General features: G+C 41.0%; 1 protein-coding gene across 3 annotated transcripts in view; it reads right to left on the bottom strand.

The window, feature by feature from the left end:
* Window positions 1-10,434: 10,434 nt before the first annotated feature.
* The window catches only part of LOC126652448 (ubiquitin-associated protein 2-like), a 59,558-nt gene continuing 55,487 nt past the window's right edge, over window positions 10,435-14,505 (bottom strand). Inside the window, exon 8 of one of the 3 annotated variants that reach the window (XM_050339203.1) lies at window positions 10,435-13,660. In XM_050339203.1, coding sequence (XP_050195160.1) covers window positions 13,522-13,660 — 139 coding nt within the window. In that variant the 3' untranslated portion in view covers window positions 10,435-13,521. The remainder of the gene's footprint in view (window positions 13,661-14,505) is intronic. The other 2 variants (XM_050339206.1, XM_050339204.1) reach the window with 2 other exon arrangements.

Genomic DNA, 14,505 nt, shown 5'->3' with positions numbered 1-14,505 from the left:
GGGCCCTGTCCTGTCCATTTCCCTTCCAATCTAGTTTGAAGGTCTCTCAACAAACCCTACTCACTCCTGAGTTAAGATCATTTTTCCCCTTTGAGACAGGTGGACCCCTTCTGTTTCCAGCAGGCTTGGTGTCATATAAACTGACCCATGATCAAAAACCCCAAAGTCCTGCTGGTAACAGCAGTCTCAAAGCCAGGTGTTCATCTGCATGGTTTTCCTGTTTCCTGTCCCATCATTCCCTATAACTGATAGGACAGAAGAGAACACTACTTGTGCTTCAGATCCCTCAACCAGTTGTTCCAAGGCCCTGAGGTCCCTCCTGATCATCTGCAGCCTTTTTGTTGGGACTTCATTGCTGCCCACCTGGAAAACCAGTAGCAGGTAATAGTCAGTGGGCTGTACCAGACTGGGAAGTTTCTTGGTGATGTCTCTTACCCAGGCCCCAGGGAGGCAGCACACCTCCCTATGGGTTGGGTCCAGTCAGCATAGCAGGGTCTCAAAGGGGAGTCACCAATGACTATTACCTTTCTTTTTTTCTTAACTGAGCAGGTCGTGATGTGGGTGGGTTGGATTGCCCTGCCCTAGGTGACCCTTCCATCCCAGAACCACCTTCATCCACATTCTTGTTTCCCTGGTCCTCAGATTTCAGGGTCTCATACCTATTGTATAAAGGCACCTGGGGAGGTGAGGCAGGTCAGGAGTGGATTTGCCTGCCACCCTAAGCAATGGCCTGCTTCCACTCCCCTCCGTTGCTAAGGTCCCCTCCTCCTGCCTGGTGGTCAGAGGGTAGGGGATCCATTGTTTCCCCATCACCTTTGGGAGACTGAACTTACTTAGAATAATATTTGGGACAGTTTCCTGATATTCAATTTCAACATTTATCTGTTGCTCCTACTTATGATCATGTTTCTGTGGGTTTATTCTTTTTAAATGCTGAACACATCACCCTTTTATTAGTTTACTCAATCTGCTAAGTTTATTATTATCATTTAACACTCTACTTTTCCCACTCAGTCCTTCCAGTTTCAGTTATTTCACTGGTCTTCTCTGCACTAAATCCAATTTGCTAATGCCTTCCACCTATTGATGGATTTCTAAGTCTGATCTTGCCACAAGCACAATTTCCTTTTAGTCCAAAATCCACCTTGACATTATTGCAACTCCATATATCCTCTTCCCAACCTTTCCCCCAAGCCATGCAAAGCATCACAATTCTTTCCTGTTTCCCTTGTAACAAGTCTAGTTTTAGGAAGTTATAAAACCAATAAAAAGTATACTACATATTTTTGGTAAGGTTTCAGCTATTTCTCTGCAATTCCTCACTTCGTGTCACACTATTTGATTTTTTTTTCTCTTTTGAATAATCAGCCATAGATATTAGCCCAAAAATAATTTTTTTTTGGTCTACCCCCAACTTATGTAATAATCTTTTCCTTCTGGATTACATTCACATTCTAGAATGACCTGAAAGTTTCCTAAAATGTTCCTTCTGACTCTTGCAGCAGTCCTAAAAAAAAAAACTTCCTTGTAACTTCTAAGCTACACAATTCCCTTCTTCCCCTTGACAGTTACACTATAATTTATTTTTTCATGTTGTTCTTCAGTTTCAGAGTTATTTTAGACTACTCATAGTCAAGATAATAACAAGTGAAGTTTTTATGTTAAATTTATGAAACTCCACCAAAGTAGAAGTATCCTTAAATTACCAGAATATAATACCATTTTTTGTAACCTAATTTGAGAAGCGACCACCTCCAACAAAATTTATTTATAAGAACTGTTGTGATTTGAGGTTCAGGATCTCCCATGGACTTGTACATTACAAAAAAAGCTAAGAGACTGAACATTCAGCATGCCTGTAAAAAAATATCAATTCCCTTTTCAATGAGGGTTGGTCGTTTTGTTTCCTCCTACCTGTCCCTTCTCTTTACCTTTCAGCTGTACATTATTTCTATAAAAATTAGGATTTAGAAAATCCAATGCTGAATTATTTGAAATACAATCACATTTAAACATTATGAACCATTGAATATTTGCCCTTTACTCTTTTTTTTGTATTTCAGCCAACAATACTAAATTTAACCTCTACAGAACCAGCTAGCTTTTCTATAGGATTACACAATGGTGCACCTAGAAATACCTTTCATTCAGGATACTGCGATTCCTCTGGCATCTGCAACAATTCAGGACAAGAGGTTCTGGAGTTCTTTCAGAGCACATATGGGGGCAAGTACATTTTGGAAACAAATACTGGTTTTATTTTTAATTGAAAATGTTGATGTTGATCATTTCCCACTGGTTTAAAAAGGAAATACTTAGTAAATATTCAAAATTGATGTCTTTAGAAAACATTTTGATATGCAAAAAATTGGTTTTGTTTCTCCAGGTAGTTGCCCAGTTACCTCCTTTATAATGTAACTGCAGATGAAAGATACTAATACTCCATGTAGCCAGTATAATTTTTTTTTTTTAAGTTTAAAATAGAAATAGGACCGAGTAATGACGAATAAAGACAGATTTCCACAATGACCTTCCTCTCTGTATACACTTATCTGAAATCCTTTGCTAGCCCACTGCAGGTTTTATTGGTTTCCATACATACACATCACCCTCATTCACATCTTTAGTAACTCCACGTTGGTAACATATTATTACTGAATGTGTTGATTTGTAACTAACATAAATGCACTGTAAGTTAAGAGGGAAAAAAAATTGAAAACTAATACTTGTGATTAACTGCTCAAATTTGTACAACCTGCTTCCAGCCCCACATCTTGTCTGTCACTCCTTCCTCCCCTACCTCTGTTTCCATCTTCCTTCTCAGCACTCTCTTCTATTTTAAAACTACTACCTCAGCTGCAACATCCTCTAGTAACCTTCAAGATTCTTTCCATGACAAGGTTGAAAGTGTCTCCCACTTGTACAAAACTAAATGATTCAATTTTAAAGCCTTTTTTTTTTCAAGAAGTCTTTTTGGCTCAGGGACTTATTTCTGACATTCCTACCACTTGTTTAAAGAAGAAACACTAAAACAAAATACACTCCCTATAGTCATATACATGGAGATGTAGAAGCCCAGAAGATAAGGGGCTAACGTGTATGTCTCAAACACCGATAGCTGAATGGCTGTGGAGCCAACCAAGGATTGTTGGGAAGACCAGTCAAGGACTGTTGGTAATAACACACTGAGAAAGAACAAGATGTGGCTGGAGAAGGTAGGGCACCACTTTTTTGAGACAAATGTCCTTGTTCTAGTTCCTGAAGATAAGCACAACACAGTACAGCACAAGCACAGGAATGAGATTAAGAAGTAGGCATGGACTGTAGGGGGAATCAAAACCACCCAAGACCCCCGAAGATTTTGCAGGAACTCTCCACACTGACATTCAATCATTCATTAATCTGACAAGGACAGGGAAAATTCCCAAATGCCTTCTCACATCTACACCCCATGCTCCCCAACTTTCCATGCATGCCTTGAGTTGTGTTACTGAAGTTCAGTGCGGTTCTCAGTGACGTGCACAGCCTAACAGCAACAATGCAATTGGCATCCAAACAGAAGTTCCACATGTCAACTAGTACACTTTGAATTTCCACCAATCTGTTTGCTCAGTAGCACACCCCTCATGTAGACACATTCATACGCTTACAGGGATCTGTTTACCAACACCAAAAATACTCATTCTTAGGCAGAATTCTTCCATTACTGAAGACTGAGGAGATGTCTACAAGAAGGAACAGAGGTTGCCATACGGGAGGCACATGAAGGCTACCCTGAGTTAACAGAGAGGGTCACGAAACATTTGAGCTCACTTAGGAAGTGAAACACAAGTCAGTCATGCATAAGCCTTACAGTTGCATTCATTAATAACTAATCAGTGAATTTTCTACCTCTGGTCCAGTCTCCTCATGCCTTTCTTCTCTATCTTCTTTCTTTAGCTAACCTTATTGCTTCTGCAATACTTGTGACAACATACTTTGCTCTCTGCTACCATATAGCAAACAACAGTATCAGTATTCCTAAGGGGAATTTTCAAGTCATTAGGTGCTTTTATTATCTGATAAACTTATTTGAAAAATCAACATGAGTGAAAGTAAAAGATGTGTTTCTGTTTGTACCATAGTACCAAGTAATTTTAAAAGTAATTTCTTGGAAAGATACCATAATTTGGCCAGAGCGCTCCCTTTCAGTAGCCATTAATATACTCAAGTCCACTCTCTCATACTGGACTAGAAGGCACTCAGAGTGACAAGACTCATAGGCCCTCCTAAACTCTGAGCCTGTTATTGTCTTCTCTGGTTAAATGGAAACTGGTTTGTATGAAGTTTAGAAAGCTGCATCTCAAAAGGCTCAAAGCAGAGCCCAATGAACCATGCTCTGGCCTCCAGTATCACTATCTTCTCCTTCCACAATTGACACAGGGGTTGATGAAAAATCATCTGAGTAGGCTTCAGTGATGAAGACATCAGAAAAGTTACCCTTTGATGCGTTAAAAAAAATTCTATCACTCCATGGTGCAGACAATACCATACATGAATTTCTCCATCCTGACACAGGGTTTCCTTTGTCTTTATCTCCTGTCACAGAATACGGGAAGCAGAAAGGTATCCTGTTTTTCCCATCACAGACAAGCAGGTCACAATTTCTGAATCACCACGAGATCAGTTAAAAGGTTCCTTTCCAAACTACATCTGTCTCTTGCCTTTGACCAGGACTGTGCACTTCCCACTTAAAACTTCATACAGAAACACACAGCTGGCTCTATGTTCAGACAGGACAACTGCTCTTTCGGCTTTCATTCAATTGCCTACTCATACTTTAATTAATTCTTCTCTTCAAAAGTGGCAGATCTTGGAATTCTCCATCTTAGAGACTCACATTCTTACATTATACAGGTGGGGCTGCCAAAGCCATCCCAGTGTCACTGAGTGGATTCATATTTGTAGATTTTTTTTTCTTTTTCTACTTTAATATTCACACCCTACTGCTCAATGCCTATAAACCAATCACTTTTAGTAGGACTTGTGAGAGATACAAGTTGTTTAGCTTAATAAGTTTTAAATAAGAATTAATCATTTAAGAGTCATAGAATTGTGTGATTTAGTATGCTGTTTGCTTAGCTTTACTTGCTTAGCATGAGTAGCTGGATGTGCTGAAACCTTAGGCTGCAAGTTATACTTTCACCTAGATATGCTTTCAGCTGGAATAGAGTTCATTTATCTTAGTAATTTTCCTAGTAGCTGGTACACTACTGTGTTTTGAGGGGATTTCTTTGTTCTGGGTCCCTCTCTGGAGGCACCCAAGCTCAAGCTGACCTGCTGCTGTACCACTCTATTAAACTACTTATTTTTAAAAAATCCAACACTTGAGACTCTGCTGTGGGAAACCTAGAGTTGAGCCTGAAAAAGAAGGAAGTGAGCCCAAGAGTGAGTGTGTGTCAAAATTCCATGAGTAGACTTAGTGGAAACAGAGGGGGGGGTTGGCCTGATCAGTGTAAACCACACAAGGAGACAGGGTTGGTGCTTGGCCTGATCAAAGTGCACAAGGATAAATAAGTGATAGGAAATATACCCGGCACAGGAAAGAGGGTGCCCTTGGCCAAGGTACTACAAAACTGGAAAAGAATTTTTGGTGCAGCAAATTTATCAAAAAGAAGGACACAGATATTTTATGTCGAGAAGACTGGCCATTTAAAAGTAGATGTGGAACCCCGGAAGAACGGTTGCCACTGCAAGGGACCTTTGACCAGCACAGACTTACCTTTCTGCAACATCAACTAGAGGATAGGTTCCCAGGACAAATGGATTACTGGTACATTTGGGATGGTTAGGTGTGGGAGAGAAAACACCCAAGTCAGGTGTGGGATGAAAGAGGCATCATCAAAGGTAAGGCTTGCAGTAGGTAAGCCTACTGGCCTGGACAAGCCTTAGATAATGGCCCAATCACACCTGTGCCACCTATTGCTTCCTGTCTGTCTTCTAATTCTGTTCTACTGGCTGACGGACTCTATCCTATGCTTCCTAACGTCTTACCTAATCCTGTTGCCATGCAACAGAGGGCTGCGGCTGGAGCCCATCTGTATTACAAATATTTACAAAACCACCTTGGAATCCTGGTGACTTGGCTCTATGGGGAACATAAAATGCCAAGACTGAGGAAGGATGCTGACAAATGCACTCAACTCTTTTCCAATATATGCACTGTACACAATCTGAGTTAGGGAGATGAGATACCCAGGTGTTGCTGAGGGAATTATTCCAACCTGATGAGAGAGATAAATAATAAGGATTCTGAATTGACTCAACAGGCAAGAGGTAACAGACACCCCTGGCCAGCAAATGATCCAAACTGGGACTATAACAATGCAGGGGATCAAACCATTTCTCAAACAGGGCTATGGAATTTAGTAGAAGCTATTAGAGCAGGAACACAGGCAGAGACCCAACAAGCATCCAAGTGGTTTCTGTAGATGGCTCCAAATAAGCTCTGCTAAAACACAGAGGACTGATGTTGCAGAATTTTTATGATGTGCTCATGATTAGTGTCTTTGTGAATCAGGTAGCCCCCAATATACAGAAATACTTTAATGAACACATGCCTGGGTGGTAGGGAGAGAATATGCAAAAGATTTTGAGTATTGCTGTGTTTGCATATGATGGGCACAAGGAAAGGCAAAAAGTTGAGCAGATTAACGGAGAAAAACAAATCAACAGAAAAAAAATTTACTAGCTGCGTCTTTAACAAGGAATTTGCAAGTGAAGGACAGGCTGGGGAGTGAGAAGACCAGATACAAGATCTGAACCAAGACCAGGAAAAAAGGAAAGAGGAACAGGAAGGAATGCTGGAAGGGAGCATTGTTATTGTGGGAATTTAGGACACACACAGTGGGAATGTCCACTTCAGCCATGGGAAATGACAAAAGGTAGAAATTGTCACCGGGGAAAATTGCCCACAATCACAATGACTATAGAAAAGGGACTCTGCAGATTGGGGGGGGAGGTGTGTGTGCGTAAAGATTAAAAAAATTTCATATGTGGGCAATTCATTTGGACCAACAGGGACATACTATAGGTAAAGTTGAAGGGTGTGAAGTTGAATTCTTGGTAGATACAGGAGCCACATTATCCCTTGTGAATTCAACCCCAAGAGGGTCTAGGACCACAGACATAATTTTAATACATGGAGTCACAGGACAAAGAGTAGAATTCAAGTAAACCCCTATTAGTAACCATAAGAAACAAAAGTGTATGGGGGTAACTTGTATTAGCAGAGGACTCCCCAGCATGCCTGTTAGGGAGAGATCTCTCACAGGCTCTTGATATAGAATTACATTTGTGACCTGAAGGAATAGATTTAATAATCATAGGAATGATGACTGTGGCCACTGAAAGCCCACAGTGAGCTAAAAATACTGGAAATACTGAAATAAGTACCAACAAAACTGTGGAGTAAAATTAGCACAGATGTAGGTTGACTAGTTTCAGCTCAACCCGTAAACAAAAACAAATGGAGGAAACCCTCCCCCAGCTGTAAAGCAGTATACTAATCCACAAGAAGCAGAGGAGAGAATTCAAAAGCAAATAGACCAGTACTAAGCTCAAGGAATTTTGAAAGAGTGTGTGTCGCTAAATAATACTCCTAAACTTCCTTTAAAAAAACCCAATAGATTAGATGATGATAGGGGCCTTGAATACCATTTTGTAAAAGATCTAATTAATCAGCACACTGTGGCTCCTCATCCAGTAGTGCCTGATTCCTCTACCATACTTTTACAAATACCACATTGGGAAAGATATTTTACTGTGATTGATCTAACTACCACTTTCTTTAGCATCCCTCTAGATGGGGACAACTTAAGTTTGCCTTTACATGGAATGGACAATTAACCTGGATGAGTCTCCCCATGGTATCCTACAATTTTTTCACAAATACTGAGAAATTATTTAAGACATAAAACTACTAGGTAAATCAGTTCTTGTACAATATGCAATGATTTGCTAAAAGAAAGTACAGATAAAGATGCCTGTATAACAGATACTACACATCTACATACTGCCTTAGCAGAGAAAGGTTATCCCACATCTCCATCCAAACTCCAACTGTGTCAGGAGGAAGTTAAATATTAAGGGTTTATCCTAAGGGAAGGGCAGCAAGTAATAGACCCAGAAAGAATAGAAGCTATAAATAAAGCTTCCATGTCTGATTACAAAGAAACTGTTGCGAGGGTTTCTTGGAACTGTGGGATTTTGTTGACAATGAACTCTTGAGTTATGGGAATTAATGAAGCCTCTGACAGAAGCAACAAGAAATGAGGACAGAACTTATTGTATGGGGTCAATCCCTTCATTCTGGGATACCCTATAACAGTTTAGGTCACAAAGTGGAAATACTTTTGGAACAGTATGCAACCCAAGCATTATTACCGCAACAGGCACACAGATGCAAACTGATTCTTTTAATGACAGATAATGTAACTTTGAAAATATGCAATACCTTGAATTCAGCATCCCTAATGCCTTTGCCTGATGATGGGGAACAACATTATGTGTGAGTAGGTGATGAACATATCAAGTAAACCATAAGCAGATTTAACTGATGTGCCTTTGCAGAATCCAGACCTAATTCTATTGGTAGATGGTTCATTTTACTACCTGCATGGGCAACAACAGACTGGATATGCTGTGATCAGCCATGGGCAAGTAATGGAAGCTGAACCTTTACCAAAAATGATGAGTGCACAAGGAGCAGAACTGTTAGCTTTAAAACACATAGGACATCTGAGAAAAGGTAAATGACTCAATATTTATAAAGATTCTCAGTATGCCTTCAGGGTATGTAACACAACAGGAATGTTATGGAAAGAATGAGGATTTATCACATGATGAGGAAAGAAAGTGTCCAATGGAGAAGAAACATATAACTTGCCAGAATCAATACAGCTACCTATAGAAATTGCTGTCACATACTGCCCAGCCCATACCAAGGGCACTACAGAAATTAGCAGAGGGAATAACTTAGTCAATACAGTCATGAAAGCTGCAGCCCAAAAGACGAAAGAAAACAGCCAAATTTAACAGACCACAAAACGTATGAGAATGACTGTTCATCATATAAAAAAGAATGGTGGAAAGAATGGGAAGCAAAAAAAAATTAATTAATATAGACAACTACAGTGAAACCAATACTATTAAAGAAATACATAAGTACTGTGGCTAGACAGTTTTTCAACAAGATTCATGTGGGAGCAGAGGTGATAGATAATCAGCACAAAGAAATTATGCTACTTCAAAAAGAATCACCAGTAGTTGCCAGACTTGTTGTAAAATCATAGAATGGTTTGGTTTGGAAGGGACCTTAAAGATCATATTGTTCCAAGCCCCCTGGTGTGGACAGAGACACCTTCCACTAGACCAGGTTGCTCAAAGCCCCATCCAGCCTGGCCTCCACAGATTCTCTGGGCAACCAGTGCCAGTGCCTTACCACCCTCACAGGGAAGAGTTTCTTCCTAATAGCTAACCTAAACCTACTCTCCAGTTTAAAGCCATTCCCCTTTGTCCTATCTCTACATGTCCTTGTAAAAAGTCCCTCTCCAGCTCTCTTGTAGGCCCCCTTCAGGTACTGGAAGGCTGCTACAAGGTCTCTCTGGAGCTTTCTCTTCTCCAGGATGAACAATCCCAATTCTCTTAGCCTGTCTTCACAGGAGAGATGCTCCAGCCCTCTGATCATCTTCTTGTCCCTACTCTGGACACGCTCCATCAGGTCCACAACTTTCTTATGTTGGCAGCCCCAGAGCTGGACAGAGTACTCCAGGTAGGGTCTCAGGAGAGCAGAGTAGAGAGGCAGAATCACCTCCCTCAACCTGTTGGCCACACTGCTTTTGATGCGGCCCGGAATACACTTGGCTTTCTAGGCTGCAATTGTACATTGCTGGCTTATATTCATTTTTTCATCAACCATCACCCCCAGGTCTTTCTCCCCAGGGCTTCTCTCAATTCATTCTCCACTCAACCTGTACTTGTGCTTGGGATTGCCATGACCCAGGTGCAGGACTTTGCACTTGGCCCTGTTGAACTTCATGAGGTTTGCACAGGCCCACCTGTCAAGGTCCCTCTGGATGGCATATCTTCCCCCCAGTGTGTCAGCTGCAGCACATAGCTTGGTCTCATCAGGAAACCTGCTGAGGGTGCACTCAATCCCACTGTCCATGTCATCGACAAAGATGTTAAACAGCACCAGTCCCAATACTGACCCCTGAGGAACACCACCCGTCACTGGTCTCCACTTGGACACTGAGCCCTTGACTGCAACTCTGAGTGTGACCATCCAGCCAATTCCTTATCCACTGAGTGGTGCACCTATCAAATCCTTGTCTCTCCAGTTTAGAGACAAGGATGTCATGTCGGACTGTCAAATGCTTTGCACGAGTCCAGGTGTGTGACGTCAGTCGCTCTTTCCTCATCCACCACATCTGTAAATCCTGTCAACCAAATTTGTCAGGCATGATTTGCCCTTAGCGAAACCATGTTGGCTGTCACCCATCACCTCTTTATTTTCCTTGTGCCTTAGCATAGTTTCCAGGAGGATCTGCTCCATGGTCTTGCCAGGAACAGAGGTGAGACTGACCGGTCTGTAGGTTCCCGGATCTTCCTTATTTCCCCTTTTAAAAATGGGAGTTATATTTCCCCTTTTCCAGTGCACATAAACTTGTGCACCTACAGGTTCCTTAAATGGTCTCCAACCTGATCTTCTCGAGCAGGCAGTTCCTCATTTTTCCAGTCCCTACCTTTGCCTTCTGCAACTTGGTCGGTGTGGCTGGAACACTTGCTGGTGAAGACTGAAGCAAAAAAGTCGTTGAGCCTTCTCCATGTACCGGATAACCAGGTTTCCCCTTTCCTTCTAGAGAGGGACCACATTTTCCCTAGCATTCCTTTTATCCCCAACTTACCTATAGAAGCTTTTCTTGTTCCCCTTGACATCCCTGGCAGGTTTAGTTGTATCAAAACTTTAGCTTTCCTAACCTGATCCTTGGCTGCTTGGACAATCTCTCTATATTCCTCCCAAGCTACCTGTCTCTACTTCCATTCTCTGTAGCCTTCTCTTTGGTGTTTATGTTTGTCCAGGAACTCCTTGTTCATCCACGCAGGCCTCCTGGTATTTTTGCCGGACTTCCTCTCTGTAGGGATGCATTGCTCCTGAACTTGGAAGAGACAATCCTTGAACATCAAACAGCTCTCTTAGGCCCCTCTTCCTTCCAGGGCTTTATCCTATGACACTACCAAGTAGATCCCTGAAGAGGCCAAAGTCTGATCTCCTGAAGTCCAGGGTAGTGAACTTGCTGTGCACCCACCTCACTGCCCTAAGGATCTTGAACTCCACCATTCCATGGTCACTGCAGCCCAGGCTGCTCTTGAATTTCACATTCCCCACCAACCCCTCCTTGTTGGTGAGAACAAGGTCCAGCATAGCACCTCTCCTCATTGGCTCCTCTATCACTTGGAGAAGGAAGTTGTCATCAGTGCATTCCAGTAAATTCCTGTATTGCTTATGCCCTTCTGTGGTGTCCCCCTCCAGCAGATATTGGGGTGGTTGAAGTCATCCTCCCTTCATGAGGACCAGAGCTTGTGAATGTGAGGCTGCTCCTATCTGTCTGTAAAGGGCCTCATCGGCTTGGTCTTCTTGGTTGGGCAGCCTGTAGCAGACCCCCACTATAATGGCACCTGTCCATCCTCTCCCTTTAATCCTGACCCATAAACTCTCCATCATCTCTTCATCCATTCCTAGGCGGAGCTCGATGCACTCCAACTGGTCAGTGACATTTTCATTTTGTCAAAAGTTCTGAAGTACTAGGCAGAGTGTCTAACATATATGGAAAAGGGGGTTGAAGAAAAAAAGGAATCGTGTCAGTCCACACCACCTGAAATGCAGGTACCATATATATAACCCGGAGATGGAAATGTTAATTAAGGTATTTTCACAAAAATCCAAATTAGTATCCAAATGGGAGAGGCCATATACTGCCTTATTGTGTTCTAATTTTGCTGTTAAAATTTCAGGAAAGGAAAACTGGATATACCATTCTCATGTCAAACAAGTTATGAATAACCAACCAGCTAACAAATACTACTTTGTAAAGAATCTATACACCAAAGAGATGAAGTGAGACATCCCATTACTCTTGGTGCTGTTAACCCAGAGGACCACAACTACATGGCTAAGTATAAAATCAATGGATGACCCATTGTGGTATAAAGTTAACAAGACTAAAGGGGAGTTACTTGACATAGATTTTTATCTAATGGTTGACCAAACCCTTGGAAAACCCAATGAAAGCTATTTTTTTTTTTTTGCAAATCAGATACACCTCAAAATCTAACTTTGATAGAGTTTAAGATCCTCAGCAAGATGAAAGTTCATTGTCCCAATGCTACTGTTGTTTAACATTTAATTCTAGTTATTGTGTATGATTGGACACTGGATTTCAAGTAAATAGAATATATGTTAATGTGACATGCAAAAAAATTCACTTTCACCTAGATATGATTTCAAATGGAATAGTTAATTTTCTTCTTAGTAGCTGTTACAGTGCCGTGTTTTGGTTTTAGTACAAGAATAGTGTTGATAACACAGTGATGTTTTAGTTATTGCTACATAATGCTTACTCTAAATCCAAAACTTTTCAGTTTCCCATGCTCTGTCGACTGAGCTAGTGCACAAGAAGTATAAACCAGAAGATAAGGAGGTTACAGTCATCAGCAGAAGCTGCAACTTGACAAGATAAGAACAGTTAATGGTCTGTCTGCATGGACACAGAGAAAGAATCCAGTAAGAGGTTAGAAGATCCCAGACCAAAAATCACCATTGGACCAAGAGGTGCATGCAAGGTGTGTGAAGAATGGCTGCATAGATTGTGAGGGCATAAAAAGCCCAGGGATTTCTTTGTTTGGGGTCCCTCTCCAGAAGCACCCAGGTCAAGTTGACCTGCTGCTGTACCACTCCTAAATTATTTATTTTTATAAAATCAGACATCTGAGACTCTTCTGTGGGAAACCTAGGGTCAAGTCTGAAGGAGGAGGAAGTGTGCCTAAGAGCAAGTGTGTGTGTGAGCAAGGAGTCAAAAGGGGAACTCATCAGCTCACTGGAGCCACCCACTGCAAAGGGACTCTGGTCTAAGCAGTTAAATTCTCAGGTGGTGTGTGTGTGTGATTCCTTAAATGGTGTGAGAATACTCTGGCAGTGGCTTCTCCTTTAACACAGTTCTTCACATACAAGGCTCATCCAACAACTCTTCAAATGCCTTTGTCTCTCAAGGGTTTGTTGGTACTATAACAAAAAAGTTGAAAATTGCCATCCCTTCATTTTAATAAGAGTCACACAGGTTACAGCATGTGCTCTGCACATTAGTAGCAATTAAGCTATAAAAATGATCTAATATCTGTGTCACGTGAAATGCATTCACATTTTCAGAAGTTAACTGAACACTAACAGAATGGTTATTTTAACTGCAATTTTACTACAGGTCTTCATTTCAATCCTTCCACTTCTTGAAGCATCTTACCAGTTCCATCATCTGCATCATTCTGACCAGTCTCCCAAATATCTGATTTTGTCCCAAAGCCATCAGTGGCAGAAGAGTCCATATAGTCTGCAGGGTTAAATGTCCTAGAGTTTTAAAAGTTTAAAAATGGAAGAGAACACATGGGTCATTCAATGAACACAAGTGTCATCATTTTTATCTGAAGTTGCATTTGATTAAACTTCTTGATTTCCACGTAATCTTTATAGTTTTGGTTTCAAAAGAAATTTTTCCTCTATGAGCAGATAAAAGAGGGATGAAAGGAAAAAAAAATGAAGAGACTGAAAAAAAGTTACTGTAGAGAAACTGAACCAAACCAACAATTCCTGAAAAAGCAGTGAACAGCATACCTACTCCTCCAGTCTTATAAAGGATTAGTTTATATGCACAATGATAAGCCTCTCTCAGCTGACAGTTTCTCAGCAGGTGGCTTACTGATGAGAAACCAGTATCATGTCATTTCAGAGCACCAGACCTGTGCAGGACAGGAGTCGGAAAATCAGTAAGACTATTTCAGAATGCACTCCTCACACCAATGCCAAAACACACAGATGCAGCTAAAAGGTGAAACAGAATTATTGAAGAAAAACCTCTTTTCAGTTTATCATCTACAAGTATGAAGAAGAATTATTAGAAAAGTAGAATGAGTCTTCTGTTCATCATGACATCACTGATGTTACATGAAATGTCATTAAAGTCAAACACCAAGTAAAAGTAGTCAAGGTTACACTTCATGAAGCAAGTTATTCCAACAAAACTTGGAACAAACTTTGAGGTTGCTGAGTAACTTCTTTTGATTTTGTTTTAGGGTCGATGTATGTCCAAACAGTTAAAGCACGAAACCTCAAAAACAGGAGAAAGTTTAGAATCACTAGTCTTCCTGGTTTTATATAGAACTTGAAAGTTCTACATTGCACTGAAACAAATCTTT

This window comes from Myiozetetes cayanensis, unplaced genomic scaffold (assembly GCF_022539395.1).
Source record: "Myiozetetes cayanensis isolate MyiCay16 unplaced genomic scaffold, myiCay2020 scf87, whole genome shotgun sequence".
Taxonomy (NCBI): Eukaryota; Metazoa; Chordata; class Aves; order Passeriformes; family Tyrannidae; genus Myiozetetes; species Myiozetetes cayanensis.
Note: the sequence above shows the minus strand (reverse complement) of the source record. Positions and strands in the feature narration are given on the sequence as shown.